General features: G+C 36.9%; 2 protein-coding genes across 3 annotated transcripts; one reads left to right on the forward strand and one right to left on the reverse strand.

The window, feature by feature from the left end:
• Positions 1 to 5,200: 5,200 nt before the first annotated feature.
• LOC132052727 (serine/threonine-protein kinase D6PKL1-like) lies at positions 5,201 to 10,999 on the forward strand. 2 transcript variants are annotated; one of them, XM_059444394.1, is made up of 3 exons: positions 5,201 to 5,560; positions 6,526 to 8,294; positions 9,850 to 10,999. In XM_059444394.1, exons 2-3 carry the CDS (start codon positions 6,658 to 6,660, stop codon positions 10,709 to 10,711), a joined length of 2,499 nt encoding a protein of 832 aa, XP_059300377.1. In that variant the 5' UTR covers positions 5,201 to 5,560; positions 6,526 to 6,657; the 3' UTR covers positions 10,712 to 10,999. The 2 variants fall into 2 exon arrangements, with proteins under 2 accessions (XP_059300377.1, XP_059300378.1); XM_059444395.1 differs by having other exon boundaries at positions 6,656 to 8,294.
• Positions 11,000 to 11,576: 577 nt separating this feature from the next.
• LOC132052728 (uncharacterized) lies at positions 11,577 to 14,402 on the reverse strand. The gene is made up of 3 exons (XM_059444396.1): positions 14,279 to 14,402; positions 11,955 to 12,114; positions 11,577 to 11,876 (listed from the first exon to the last, which is right to left on the reverse strand). The coding sequence occupies exons 2-3, from the start codon at positions 12,111 to 12,113 to the stop codon at positions 11,829 to 11,831; spliced, it is 207 nt and encodes a 68-aa protein (XP_059300379.1). The 5' UTR covers position 12,114; positions 14,279 to 14,402; the 3' UTR covers positions 11,577 to 11,828.

A 14,402-nucleotide genomic window follows, 5' to 3' on the forward strand; every position in this document is an offset into this window, starting at 1 on the left:
AATATCAACATCATGGGACCATAGAACGGATAATGAGGTAGCGAGTAACCGTTTCTTTTTTTGTTTAAAAAGTCTCTTTTCATAGGAGTCGAAAGTAGAACTTATGTCGTATCATGTCACATCATATCTTATCACGTCATATCGTAGCGTATCGTATCATGTCGTAGCGTATTAAATCCTATCATAGCGTATCATGTCATACCGTAGCGTATCATGTCGTAGCATAGCGTGTCATGTCATAGCATAGCGTATCGTGTCATATCATGGCGTTTCATGTCATATCATAGCATATCATGTCATAGCATAGCATATCATATCATGTCATGTCATAGCACCGAACAACGTCGGCTCGCCCACATAGCGCCGAAATACCTCGGCTCGCCCATATATCCCGCGTCCGGGCATCCCGCGTCCGGGATGATAAGCCACCACTGTGGCAATGAATCATAGTTCCTTCCCATTTTTCCATGTATCCCTACCCCCCATCCCATGTTCATATACATATCCTTGTCATCATAGAGTCATGTTCATCGTTTTAGTCATAAAAGCTTTTGAAATCCTCAAATTTGGTTTTTGGAGAAAAATGAATATTTTGGAAAACATTTGCAAACCCTTTTTTTTTTTTTTTATCTTGAAAGAAATCATGTGTTAAAACCATTAGTTCTAGCTTTTGAAGATAAAATCGTTATGGAAACGTTTAGCACATCTCACGTAATTACCATCGTGGTAGAAACGTATCGTCGACATATTCGTCATAGGCATTTCTCCATATCTGACGTCATTGTTACCATTATAAGCCATATTCATCGTTTCAGGGATAAAGGCTTTCGACCTCTTAGACTTTGGTCTTTGCAACACATGGACCTCCCTGAGAACATTTACGAATCTCTGGAAGGAATACTTGTCTTAGAATCCTAGGCTTAATAAAGTTATCTAGCAAAGTTTTAGGACATTCCTAGTGCCATTTCTGGGTGAAAGTTGCATATATTCAAGCTACCTTTCCAATGAAACATAGCAAGTTTAATTCAATTCTATTGAATGAATAGTGATCAAATTCCAACTTAGGTTTCTAGAGATTGAGTGGTCCCCGAGGCTCGTGTTCATACCTATTATGTCTAGGACATGCCAAAGAAGGAAGAGTAAAGCCTTACATACCTTTTCCGCTTCTCGCACTTCTCCAAATTCACGCTCCGAATTCGCCAAAATCTACATTTTGGTCACATTTACCAAACAAGAATTAGTGCATTTAGAGATTGAATCTTAAGGTACGACTTGTCTACCGAAATTTCAAGCCAAAGACTTCCTTGTACATACACCATCCCCAAAATTCAACTTAACCAATTTCAATCAATAACAATCCGGGAATTCAACCCGGCCAACCTATCAACAACAATGCCAACAATCATAATAACAATATCGATAAGCAATTCAAGATGTTCAACCAACATCCAATCTTCCCCGAAACCTTCCAACTTAACAAGAACAATAACAACTTAATTCTTTCTTTCAAATTCACAAACTCTATCAACAATTACATATGCTAACAACTTCATTTTCCATAATTTCAAGAACTATATTAAAATCATAGAAATCTTCCAAAACAAAATTCTCGCAACACTACAATCTCAACATGAATCGTTAAACCTTCATTTTACGTCATAGAATTTACAATACAACAATCAAGTTATATTAAATAAAATTTGTCCTTCTCCTCTACATAAAACAAACCCACCATACGGCCAACTTATCTTCATGCACAACTTCATGAATTTTGTTCACTTTCTACACGTTACAACAACACAAAGACATGCTAAACACAATTAATTCATATTCCTACCTCATATGGCACAACTCACGGCCCAAACCTTAACTTCCACGGCTCACTTTAACATCCATATTTCCAAAATTTTCATTCATTTCCGCACTTAACAACATACATGAACCATGCATAACATAATAAAGAGAAGATTAAGGCATACCTTCTTCTCCCAACTTTCTTCACACGGCTAGCTTTTCATTTTGCAAAGAAAGAATGTTTTACATGTCCCAACAATTACTCCATGATATGTAGGACCCTTTAATTGATATGAAAACTAGAAGAAAATGATTTTTCATGTTCAACTCTCTTGGCTCTCCCATGGTTCACCATAGCCGTTTCTCTCTTCTTCTTTTTCTTCTTATTTCTTGAAAATTCTAGACAACACAATGATAAGGATGACTAAGTTAGTCATCTTATACATGTAGATACAATTAAAACATGTGGCCATGGCCCACATCTCCATGTGGCCGGCCACCTCCCTCTATTTTCTTCTTTTTTTTTTTTTTTTGGATTTTTAAGTCTCCAAATCTTCACTTTTGGCCCCAAGTTTTCATGAAGTGTTCAACCTTCCATAATTCATTTTTTAGTCCCATATTTCATGAAACATGAATTTCCATAATTCCACTTTTCACCCCAACTCTTCCTTAATATTTCCATCCCATAAAATCATAAGTGACTCCTACCTTAACACAAAGTCGGAAAAAGTAGCCTTGTTCTTAACTCGTCGCAACCACTTGAAATATTCCGACGTACCAAAATGCGAGATATAACACAAACCCTATGTCTGTCTTAAAAATTCATTTAATAAATTATAAATTAAAACCTAGTAACTCTAATAAGATGCGGAAAGTGAGGCTGAAACGGTTCGGGCATGTATAGAGGAGATGCACGGAGGCCCCAGTGCGGACATGTGAGAGGTTGGCTATGAACGGTTTCAAGAGAGGTAGAGGTAGGTCGAAGAAGTATTGGGGAGAAGTAATTAGGCAGGACATGACACAGTTACAGCTTACCGAGGACATAACCTTGGATAGGAGGTTGCGGATTAGGGTAGAAGGTTAGTAGGTATTAGCGCGTGTCTCGTGTTTCCTTCTATACTAGTATGCGTAGTATTACCTTTGTGGTTTCTTGTCCTTCGATTTCTTGTTACTATTTGCTATCTCTGGTACGTCGATTATCATATTAGTTTGCTGCATTTACTGTTACTTTTCTTCATAGTGCTTATCTATACTATTTTGACATGGCTTTTCTATATTCATCATTCCTTGTCTAACATTTTTTTCATGCTTTCTCTTGAGCCGAGGGTCTTTTGGAAACAACCTTTCTACCTTCTAAGGTAGGAGTAAGGTCTACATACACTTTATCCTCCTCAGACTCCACTTGTGGGATTACACTGGGTATGTTGTGTTGTTGTTGTTGCAACTCCAATAGAATAAAATCGAGAACCAATAAATTTTAGATCTTCAATCTGCCTTAGTCACTAATTTCTTAGCAGTCATTTGATAACATATCAAGGGCAAAGGTGCAAATATACCCCGTGCTGTTATAAAATAGTGCAAATATATCCTTTTAAAAAATATTATGTAGCTTATTTTTTAATTTTAAAAAAATGTCATGTGGCTTTGAAAAAAGTCAACCATTTTTTTTGAGTAGACATATTTTTCTGACGCCACATGGTACATTTTTTTTCTGGTGAGTCGGGTCTGGTTCGTTTAAAAAAGTATCTCCATGGCTTTAAAAAAAAAAAAGCCTTCCCATTTGTTTAAAAGAACCAGACCCGACCCACCAGAAAAAAATTTATCATGTGGCTTTAGAAAAATATGTCTACTAAAAAAAATGGGTAGGCTTTTTTTTAAAGCCACGTGGTATTTTTTTTAATTAAAAAATAAACTAAATAATTTTAAAAAAAAAATCTTTCAGCAAAAAGAGTATATTTGCACCATTATGTAACGGCATGAGTATATTTACACCACTTTTATAACAGGAGTATCTCTGCTCTAAATCGCAAAGTTAAGGGGTATATTTGCACCTTTTCCCATATATCAAAGACCCCATTAACTGATTCATAAGGGAAGCAACATGTTGATCGATACTTGAACCATATCTGGCATTATTCACTCTTGAGCAAATTTTAAGATGAAATAAAATTACAGGAACCAAATCATTCATGAGAATAGATCCTATAATATACTCTAAGCACACACAAAAAAAAAAAAAAAAAGAGGGGGTGGGGAGGGCGCGTGGGGGCTGGGGGGAAAGAGAGATTGTTTCTTCCTTATTGAGTGCAATGGTTCTATAATCCATTGATTGTTTGGTACATGATAATGATAAGGTTATCTCAAGATTAAAATCTGGATAGGTAATTTCGTATTTTATATGGGATAAGATAATTCTATAATATTGGTATGAATTTTATGCCGGAATAACCTCTAACCTTATAACAAACGGCCCCTAAATATTTGAATCCTTTTACCTTTTTGGTAATGTCAAAAAAGTAGAAGCAAGTCTTTTTCCAACTTTCAAATTGAAATGGAAGAGAAATGATCAAATTCCAGCTCAACTTTTTCCTCCCAAATGAAAATAGTAACCAAAAAGGTCACAATTTAATTTAAAAAGCAAATTAAAAGAGTAAAAAGATGAATTAAACAGTCAAAAACACATTATTATATCAACCCCCTTATGTCCCCTCGTTCAAATTCCCCCACCACCTCCCTAGCCTACCCTTCCTCAAAACCAAAGCAACTTTCGCCTCGTATTTGCCCTTAATTGAGTTACAACATAAATTTGAGCTCAAGTATAACATAGGATAATTGTAAATCATAAGCAAAAGTAGATGAGAAAAAGAAAAAGCTGAACATATTTCCCAAAATATTATTGATATGTGAATTCCACCCAATCCACATTGATGTTACGTTAAAATAAAAAAACAAAGATTTGCTAGGCAATTATATAACTTTTTATATAAATTTAAATTCTGTGTATTTTCGGCTTTTTGCATCATCACGTTAAGTTTACTTATAACAATAATAGGTTAATTTACATAACAACTTTGAAATGATAATTTGGAGAACAGAAACATAGCTTGTTACAACCAATTAAATTGACCTGATGGTGTAAAAAAGAAATTGTATATTCGATTTTGTTTTATTTAGGTCTTTCAATATATTCATCATAGTACTAGTTTAAGTAGTTTACAATAACATGTAGGGATTTTAGTAGCTCAATTAGTTGGCTACTAAACTTTCACCTAATTGGTGAGGGGTTCGAATTCTCACTTATAATCCCCTCTTTCATTTTTCCTTTTCCTTGCCTACCCAGGTAATAAAAAAAAAAAAAGAAGAAGTTTAATTTACAACAACACTTTGTCTTTAGTTGGCATTCCCCAAGTACTAAATTCAGATACGAGTCGGTCTTGTTAGTCTCCAGAGTGTAAGCTTTCCTTGTTTCCGCCAATTTGGAGTTCCCCAAACTCAGGAAAATATACAGACAGAGAGTCAATACAGAGGAAAAGAACAGTGTGATTTTCCCCCCAACTCCCCTTCTTCCCATTTTCCCCATTCTCTCTCTAAACTAGTAATAATCACTTATGGGGTTTCCACTTTTTCCTTCAAAGTTTTCAACTTTCTCATTCTTTCCTGTCACCCTTCTCTCTCACACGCGTATATACCCTAAAATTACCCTTCTTTTTCTTCTCTTCTTCTTCTTCTTTGTACAATGAAGATTTAGCTTTTGGTCTTCTTTCAGGTTCTTGCTTCATCTCTTTCTTTTTCCCTACATATGTTTTTTTTTAAGGTTTGAGCATATGTTGTTTAAAGGTAGAAACTTTATGTTGTCTTTCTTCTTTTTAAGTATTCAAACTAGTCTTAAAGCTGCTTCTCCTTTCTGGGTTCTGTTTCTTCTGCTATTTTCATTGAAATAAATATGGGATTGTATTTCCTGATTTCTTTTACTTTCGGGCTTTTCTTGGTAATGTTTTTTTCATTAGCTGGAAGATTTATAGATTCTTGATCCCTAATAAAGATTGAAAGGTTTTTAACTTTTTTCTGGGTTGCCTTTTCCTAATGCTATTTCTTGTATGTCATTTTTTTCTTCCTAGATTAGCTAATAACTCTATGTATTATGGATTTTTCATCTGAATATTTGGATCACTTTAGCTTTTATTTGGTGGATTTCATTTGAAGCTTCTTTTTAAAAAAAAAAAAAAAAAAAAACTGTTGGGCTTTAAATTTTTGGGAAAAACATATGCAAACAAATTGGTGGAGCAATGCATATATAGAGTTAATGTAATTTAGAACTTATGATGAAATAGAAAAGTGGAGTGGTCATATGAGTTCACAGCTTTGAGAATAAATGAGTGAGCAAGAAAGCTATTGTTTTTAAACTTGCCATTGTGGTAGTTGTCTAAAGTAGTACCAAAATCTACACAGATTTAGTTTCAACATTGGCTGTCTTTAAAGAACATATGAACAGCTGGCTTTAGATGCTATAAGTAGGTGTACAGTGGCATGAATTTTCACAGGTTCATAATTTAGAGGAGAGGACTGCTTAGTCCTTTATATTCAACTCCCAACAGCAGTAATTAAACCATAAGCATTGAAAGGACATAACTTGTGGGTGCTATAAATCCTTCTTTTGGCTTTAAATGACTCAATTTTTCTTATGAATTAATTATTCATCTGTAATTTGCTGAATTTCTTCATTTGTAGCAGATAAGGTATGCTGCATACCGAATGCAGTAAAGAGGTAGTGGCCAAGTTTTCTGTCTTGGAATTGAATATGATCAACAACCATTTTGGAGAACCTCTAATGGACTGTTCCATTTGTGTTCTTCTTTCTTAGATATGCTTTTAGAAGCAATGGGCAGGTTGCCAGGTACTAGTGAAATTACCGAGTCAATAGAGGACTTAAATCCTGCAACCGGTCAACAGTATTGTATGAAGGATGATATTAACAAATTGTTTGAAGCTATAGAAATTAGGACTTGCCATAGAGGTGTGAATAAGTCAGAAAGGGGTGTCAAAGATGTTTTGAGTAAAAGCGCAATGAAGAGACCAATGCGATCTAGCCCCTCTCGAGCATCAGGTTTTGATAATTCCGAGCCTGCAAGTTTGAAGCAGGCCTTCAGAGGATTATGCATCTCTCAGGCATCAGAGCTTGCGGCTGTGAAGAAGCGGTCATCAAAAGCATCCAGGCTGTCGGGCTTCTCAGAGACTGGGGCTGCCAAAAGACTTTACAGGCCTGTCGTTGTTCCGACTAATGGCCCTGAACATACTGTCAATGAAGGTATAGGGAATTTAGTGCAGATTTCCCTTATCCCGGATAGGAGTATGTCAAATACTTCTGATAAGATTACTGAATATGAAAATGTGTCCATTAAAGAAAAACCTACTTATGATGCATTGGAACACAGCGCAGAAATAAGAGAAATTTCAGGTGGAAATGAGGTTTTTCCTCACTCAACTGATATTGGTTCTGGTTACTTGAAAGAAGTGTCGGAGCAGAAATTATTTTTGGAACCACCGCATTATTCAACTGCCAATAAAGTGGAAGCCGAAACGATGCCTGCCTTAGATGAAGTTCCAACAACTGTAATTCCATCAGATAAAGAGCAGGCACGAGATTTAGATCGTGTTTCTTGTTCATCTACTGGAAATAAAGTCATCAGACTTACGAGACCAGCTTCCAGAAGCAGAACCTTTGTTAAGAAGAAAGTTATTTCTGCTCTCACCGGCTGTTCCAAGCAATCTAATGGAGGAACTGACAATGATTTGAGTTGTAGTACAAGCGAGATACCTTGTCAAACACCTGAATATGTACTAAAGAATGATCAGAAAGAAGAGGATAAGGAATCTTCAGACTCATGTGGTCCAAATAGCATAGAAGTTAGCTCAAGTGTTACTAAACCTGGTCTCAGCTCAAGCAGTTGTAACAGAACAAGAAGTATAGTTACAAAAGGCGATGAAAGATCATTATCAAGAGAAAAGGGGGAGATATCTCAAAGTTCAAAGAGTAGCATCGGGGATTATAGCAGCACCACAAGCCTTAGCGAAGAAAGCTATCGCAGTGGGTCTAGTCGCAGTGGATATCGGCCTCATATGTCCAAAGATTTGAGATGGGAAGCCATTCATTGTGTTCAGAAGCAGCACGGAAACATTAGTTTGAAGCAATTTAAGATGCTTAAAAAACTTGGTGGAGGGGACATTGGGACTGTTTATCTATCTGAGCTAATGGGCACAAACAGTGTGTTTGCTGTGAAAGTTATGGACAATGACTTTCTGACCAGCAGGAGGAAAATGACAAGAGCGCAGGCTGAAAAAGAAATACTGCAAATACTGGATCATCCGTTTCTCCCTACACTCTATGCTGACATTACCAATGACAAATACTCATGTTTAGTGATGGAATATTGTCCAGGAGGTGATCTGCATGTGCTCCGGCAAAAGCAACCCAACAAGAATTTCTCTGAACAAGCAGCCAGGTTTACTTCTTCCCTGAAACTATTTCTTATTATATCTATTCTTAATCTAGATTCCAAAAGACTTTAGAGATATCTGTCTGCAATGGTTTAGTAGACTCTCTTTTGCATCCCACAAAATGACACTCACCTGTCATTTGCTGATGGATAATAGCTTGGTATATGCTATCACTTATTATTCAACAAGATTAGCATTCAACTTGTGTAAATATGGAGTTCAAATAACAGTTAGCACCAAGCTTAAGTACAAGAAACAGGAATAAGTTAGACAACTTATCTAATTGGTTTGGATTTCAAGCGGATTTAGCATATGAGAGTTCCTTATAAAAAATAACATCAAATGGATTTAGCATATGAGAGTTAAAAATACGTCTTTTCCAGTTTCTTTGTATGTCCCATGTGAATCAGGAAAAATTAAATTCATTGTTTATATATCCGAGGTTTATGATTTTCTTCCAATTATACACTTAATGCTCACTCCATCACTGAGAACTTGTAAACTGACTTGAATGCCTTTAACCAAGAATTTCTTTAGTCAAAAAACTGGCTCATCAAACTAACCAGTTTGCGTCTGACTATTTGCTTTGTTTTCTGTTCTTTCGGACCAAAATCCATTTATTGGTTGGACAAAGAGCAAAGTTGAGAGACAGGTTTGTTTTTCCAGAATTTGGACCTTAAATACAAATTTTGAGTTAATCAGGGGAGGTCAACCAAACTTATAGGGAAGTCTCTTACTCTACAAAGCTTGAGGGTTTCCCTGTAATTTTCGGGAAGCTCAGGTCTAATCTATGACAAATTATCTTCCAATTTCCTTTTCTTCTTTTTAGTCCTTCCATGTTCCAACCCTCACGAAAGATTGTTCTTGAGCATGTCTCAGTGGATTAGAAGTTAGAACTCCTTGAATCTTTGTTATATATGTTTCTCTTGATTGAGGAGTGTCCCATCTTCCAGTGGATGCAAAATATTGAAAGTTACTAAAGTCAAAATCATTAGCAACTAGCGATATGAACAGATAAAAGTCAGTTCAACGGAAACATCAGAAGTGGGTGAATCAAAGAAAAGAAGTGGAGAAGAAGAAAACCTAGTGAAAATATGTGAACAATGGAAGTGACTTGTCACTGAACTTGCATCTCTTCTCCATGTCATCTCCATGCTTCATCTCACATCCGGAAGTGAATTCCTACTTTGTATGGAGACGTTATTTAGTTTCTGGTGAATGAGTAGGGATATGAAACCTGTCTCTCCAGTAATTCTTTTCTAATAGTATCTACGCGTCGCATAACATGTCGAGCCTATTCTTTCAAATTTACTGAAAAACTTTCCAATATACTTCTGTTTAAGCAAAGATCTTGTGCTTTATATGTTACTTTTTGTTGGACAAGTCTTCCTAATGTTCTTTAGTAATCTGGTAATGGGAGTGCAGCTTGTCATTTTATATCTCGCGAGATGCAGTTTTAAGTAGCTTTCTATGTGATCTTGACATTTTTCTGTTATTCTGCAGTTTAAGTGGTTTTCGATGTGATCTTGACATTTTCTGTTATTCTTATTCTTTACACAGATTTTATGTAGCTGAAGTTCTTCTTGCTTTGGAATACCTTCACATGCTTGGAGTCATCTACCGAGACTTAAAACCAGAGAACGTCTTGGTTCGAGAAGATGGTCACATCATGCTCTCCGATTTTGACTTGTCTCTCAGGTGTGTTGTTAATCCTACATTGGTGAAATCATCTACTCCTGTCGTTAAGCCTCCAAAGACGACGTCTAGTCCATGCTCTGAATCTAGCTGCATAGACCCCTTTTGCCTACATCCGTCCTGGCAAGTATCCTGCTTCACCCCTAGATTTTTATCCGCAGCAGCTAAGACACGTAAGCTAAAGGCTGACATAGCTGGACAAGTCACACCTTTGCCACAGCTCATAGTGGAGCCCACTGATGCCCGATCCAACTCGTTTGTTGGCACCCATGAGTACCTGGCTCCAGAGATTATCAAAGGAGAAGGTCATGGCAGTGCAGTAGATTGGTGGACCTTTGGTATCTTTCTTTATGAACTGTTATATGGAAGGACACCTTTCAAAGGACCAGGAAATGAGGATACATTAGCGAATGTGGTTTCTCAGTGTCTTAAGTTCCCTGCATATCCTGTGGTTAGCTCTAATGCAAGAGATTTGATCAGACGGTTATTGCAAAAGGAACCAGAGAATAGGTTGGGAGCTGAGAAAGGGGCTGCAGAGATAAAGCAGCATCCTTTCTTTGAAGGACTGAACTGGGCGCTAATACGATGTGAAACACCTCCAGAACTGCCTAGATTCTGTGACTGGGGAAATGTAATCCCTGATGCCAACCAACAGAACAAGGAGATTGCGAAGTCTCAGAAAGAATTCAAAAGTATAGGAGAGGATATTGAGTTTGAGATGTTTTAGCTATACTAGACCTGAGAATGGATAGGTTTGTTTTTCTTTCTTTTTTTCTTCTCTTCTTCTTTTTTAACACGATATCTCTGTGCCATGTAAGTAGTATATATTTCATTACTATAGCATAGTGTAGAATCCAGAACTTTAAAGAGCACGATAAACCATGTTTTTATAATGATGTGCTTGGGAGGGGAGTGATGTGAAGCAGCCAGGATGAAAAATTGGATATAAAGAGGAGGCTCCAACAAGGTTTCAGATTTTGCTATTTAGCTGAGATGCAGTTGCTTTGATCCTTTTCACTCTCGCTGTTTTCTTTTTCGAACTGCTTTGAAATGTTTTTACTTGAGCCGAGTATCTATCGGAAATAGCCTCTCTATCACCCAAGATAGGGGTAAGGTTTGGATACACACTACCCTTTGCAGACCCCACTTGTGGGATTACATAAGGTATTTTGTTGCTGTTGCTTTGATCCTTGTAGACACCTTTGATCGAGTAAATTGCGAAGTTCTCATCTTAGCGTGGGATTTAATTCCTCTCAAAGGGTATAAAATGATCAACTTAATATACACTAATGTTAGTACATAATGAAAATCAACTTAAAAGTAGGTTTAAAATAAATAAAAAGAGATTAGAGCTTGGAAAACCTGATGGTTTAGCCTAAAATATACAGTAACACATTGTACAAGTGCTAACATGTTTAGGTAAAAGCAAAGCAGGATATAATGGTAAAAATCACGATTGAAGTTTAAGGGAACAATCTATGTTTTTTTTCAAATTCTAATTTGGTGCTACTATTTTCAATCTCCTTATCTTGGAGACTAGGGGTCAATGAGGGACGGGATTTCTCATTTTGTTATAAATAGGATAAACGAGATGCATTACTTGACATGCTTATTTCCACGCCAACACCGTTTAATACAAATATGCAAAAACCCAAACAGGTGAGCAAATGTGTTATGCTGCTAAGTACTGATAGCATATGCCATACAACGCCACGCTCTATTGTTTGCGTCTAAGTGACTAGTATTAGCAACTGATAATTAAAAATCCACAAAGAACAAACAGGACTGAGATTATCTCCTTTCAATAAGCCGCATAGGAACAATGGCCTAGCAGAAGCCAACATTTATTCCTTCTTCCCTATGCCATGAGACATATTGTAGATCCCTCTCCCCTGAAACATCATCCAGGATCTGATTAGAGTTTGATTCAAGACAGGATAAAGCAATCTAGAAATTTGAAAGAAACTCACAATCATAAACAGAGCAGTAGCTGCCAAGGCAGCTGGAATGGCCACTGATGTAAGCTTGTCATAACGACCTTTCAAGTATGTGTGCTTCTGAACGCTTTGGTAAAACTTTTGCTTCTCAACAAGCTTTTCTCTGGGATAGAAAGGTGTTTCTTCTGACATCCTGCGTTTTTCAGTAACTAGTAAATTTACATTCTCATAATAAAATAAATATATCAATCAGTTTAACCTGCTCCACGTTAGGATGGTTGATATCCAATTGAGCGGTCTGCAACATTCCTTACTTTTTCTTATGAGCATACTCGTATGATTTCCTTTCCTTATTTTTTTTACCATTGCAACAGAATTTGTTTGACGTTTTAGTGTATTTGTGTGGTAGGAAATAAGTGAAGCTTTCATGGATGCTAAAATAACTAAAGCAAGCTTTGCATAAAATAATTTACTCTAGAAAGGGGGTGTCAATTGAACTTGTGGTCGAGAAACAAGATAAACAAGAAGAGTCCATCAGCATAAAGTAACATGTAAAAGTGCATGAAATGCACATGGCCGAATGCGATGGCAGACCACCCAGTCATTTGAATAAAGATAGCCAGCAAATAAAGGTCTCCAGTTACAACAGAGAAGCAAAGACAGACTGATCTGGGTGTTCACGGAATTAAGGCTCTTTTCTATAGCAAGAAACTGAGACTTTTTTTCTTCAAGGCATCACATATGTTGAAAACTAATAAGATAGCATAACCGACAAAGACGCCACACACCCCCCCCCCAAACCCCCACCACCCACACACACACACAAAAAAAAAAAAAAGTGGTGGAATACCCTATGAGATCTCCATTGTGGGTGAGAGTTGTCTCTGTTTTCTCAAAGGAATCTCGGTAAGTTGCAATAGTGACTGTAACTCTTGAAGAAGAAGAATGAAAAGAGAAAATAGATGCTTAGTCAAGCTGTAAGGGTGAGAAGTGAGATGGTTTTTGGTGGAATCAAGTTCAACGGATCTAGTCTAATGGTAAGAAATGGAAAGCAAAAAGCACTGAGCATATATGACATCCATGGCTTGCACCTTCAAATTCTAATTTAACAAGTACAATATCACTTTCACTGATTAAGTGAACTAGGATAAAAAAACACAGGGCATGTTCTGATAACATATTTTGGTAGATAGTTAAGTCAGGATGAAAAAAAATAAAGCCAAGACGGTGTCGGCACTCATGCTAGCATCAAAGAATACATGACTACAGAAATGTTAAGTCCAGCCACAACCATGTTTTAATCAATAAGCCAATTAGCTCTGTGGTTTATGCGATTTTTGCACCAAAAATGGGCAATAGGCATGGGTTAACTTAAGACAAAGCCCTTTCACCAGACTGTATTATCGGTCCCTTATTCCCTCGTTTGCAAAGGTAGGGGTAACGTTTGACCCCACTTGTGGGATTGCAATAGGTATGTTGTAGTTGTTATTCTCTTGTTTGCATAGCTTAGCTTTAGCAAACAAGTCATATCTTTATCACTTATTCCTCAAGAATGTTCTACCTGAGCAACCTTATCGTTCATCCTCGTGTTAACAAGGAATTGAGATAGTCCTACAGCTCACCAATACTCACAAATACTTGGACAAAGTGGCTCCAATAAATAGCAAGGTAAACTACTAGACAATAATATCACAAACCAAAAACCGCCAATAATCTATCTTCTTCTTTTTTTTTTTTTTTTTTTTTTTTTTTAAACCGTGATGTCCGGCCACCTTGACTAAATTCCATAGGATACCTGCTACCTCCTACCAACACAGTTGCCGGGTAACTCTATTTACCTAGGCTTGGACAAATGGGAAGACACCACCTAGCGCAGGAAATTGAACCGAGACTTGATGGTTCTCAACTCACTTCATTGACCACTAGGACACACCCTTGGGTGTCCCAATAATTATTATTGTTTACACACCCTATGGTTCTTAATTACCCCAATGTAACTCGAACTGTGGAGTTGAACAACTGGTGTCAACCCATGTAATTATGATCTTTATCGAGTCGAATTCAACTTATACTTTTGGAGAAGCCCTAAATACATGAACCAAATCCAAATAAAAAGAAAAAAGTAGTTGTGTTATCGGGCTATACCAGCCGCGAAAGAATCTGCATAACAATCAAATCAATCCACCACAAAAATAGATCCGACTCTTAAAACAGACATAAATAAATTAAAAAAAGGGATCCAAATGCAATCCATTTACACAAGAGGAAACGATATATCATTTAACTGCCAAATCACAGACTAGTAACATAATAGGTTACAAGGAGATCAAGTAAAACCGTGGGTCTACAGGACTTACTTGGAAAGCGATTGAGAGAAAGCTGACGGCGATTAGCAAAGGTAGCGTCGACGAAGAGACGAGGGCAAGAAGGAAATTAACTATGCTAAAATAAGGAAATTATCCAGGTGACTAGTGAATTTCC

This window comes from Lycium ferocissimum, chromosome 4, assembly GCF_029784015.1.
Source record: "Lycium ferocissimum isolate CSIRO_LF1 chromosome 4, AGI_CSIRO_Lferr_CH_V1, whole genome shotgun sequence".
NCBI lineage: Eukaryota > Viridiplantae > Streptophyta > Magnoliopsida > Solanales > Solanaceae > Lycium > Lycium ferocissimum.

Coding starts and splice junctions, on each gene's coding strand:
- LOC132052727 (XM_059444394.1), top strand. CDS start 6,658: ATGCTTTTAGAAGCAATGGGCAGGTTGCCAGGTACTAGTGAAATTACC. Junction 8,295..9,849: donor TTCTCTGAACAAGCAGCCAG/GTTTACTTCTTC, acceptor TTCTTTACACAG/ATTTTATGTAGCTGAAGTTC.
- LOC132052728 (XM_059444396.1), bottom strand. CDS start 12,113: ATGTCAGAAGAAACACCTTTCTATCCCAGAGAAAAGCTTGTTGAGAAG. Junction 11,877..11,954: donor CTACTGCTCTGTTTATGATT/GTGAGTTTCTTT, acceptor ATGATGTTTCAG/GGGAGAGGGATCTACAATAT.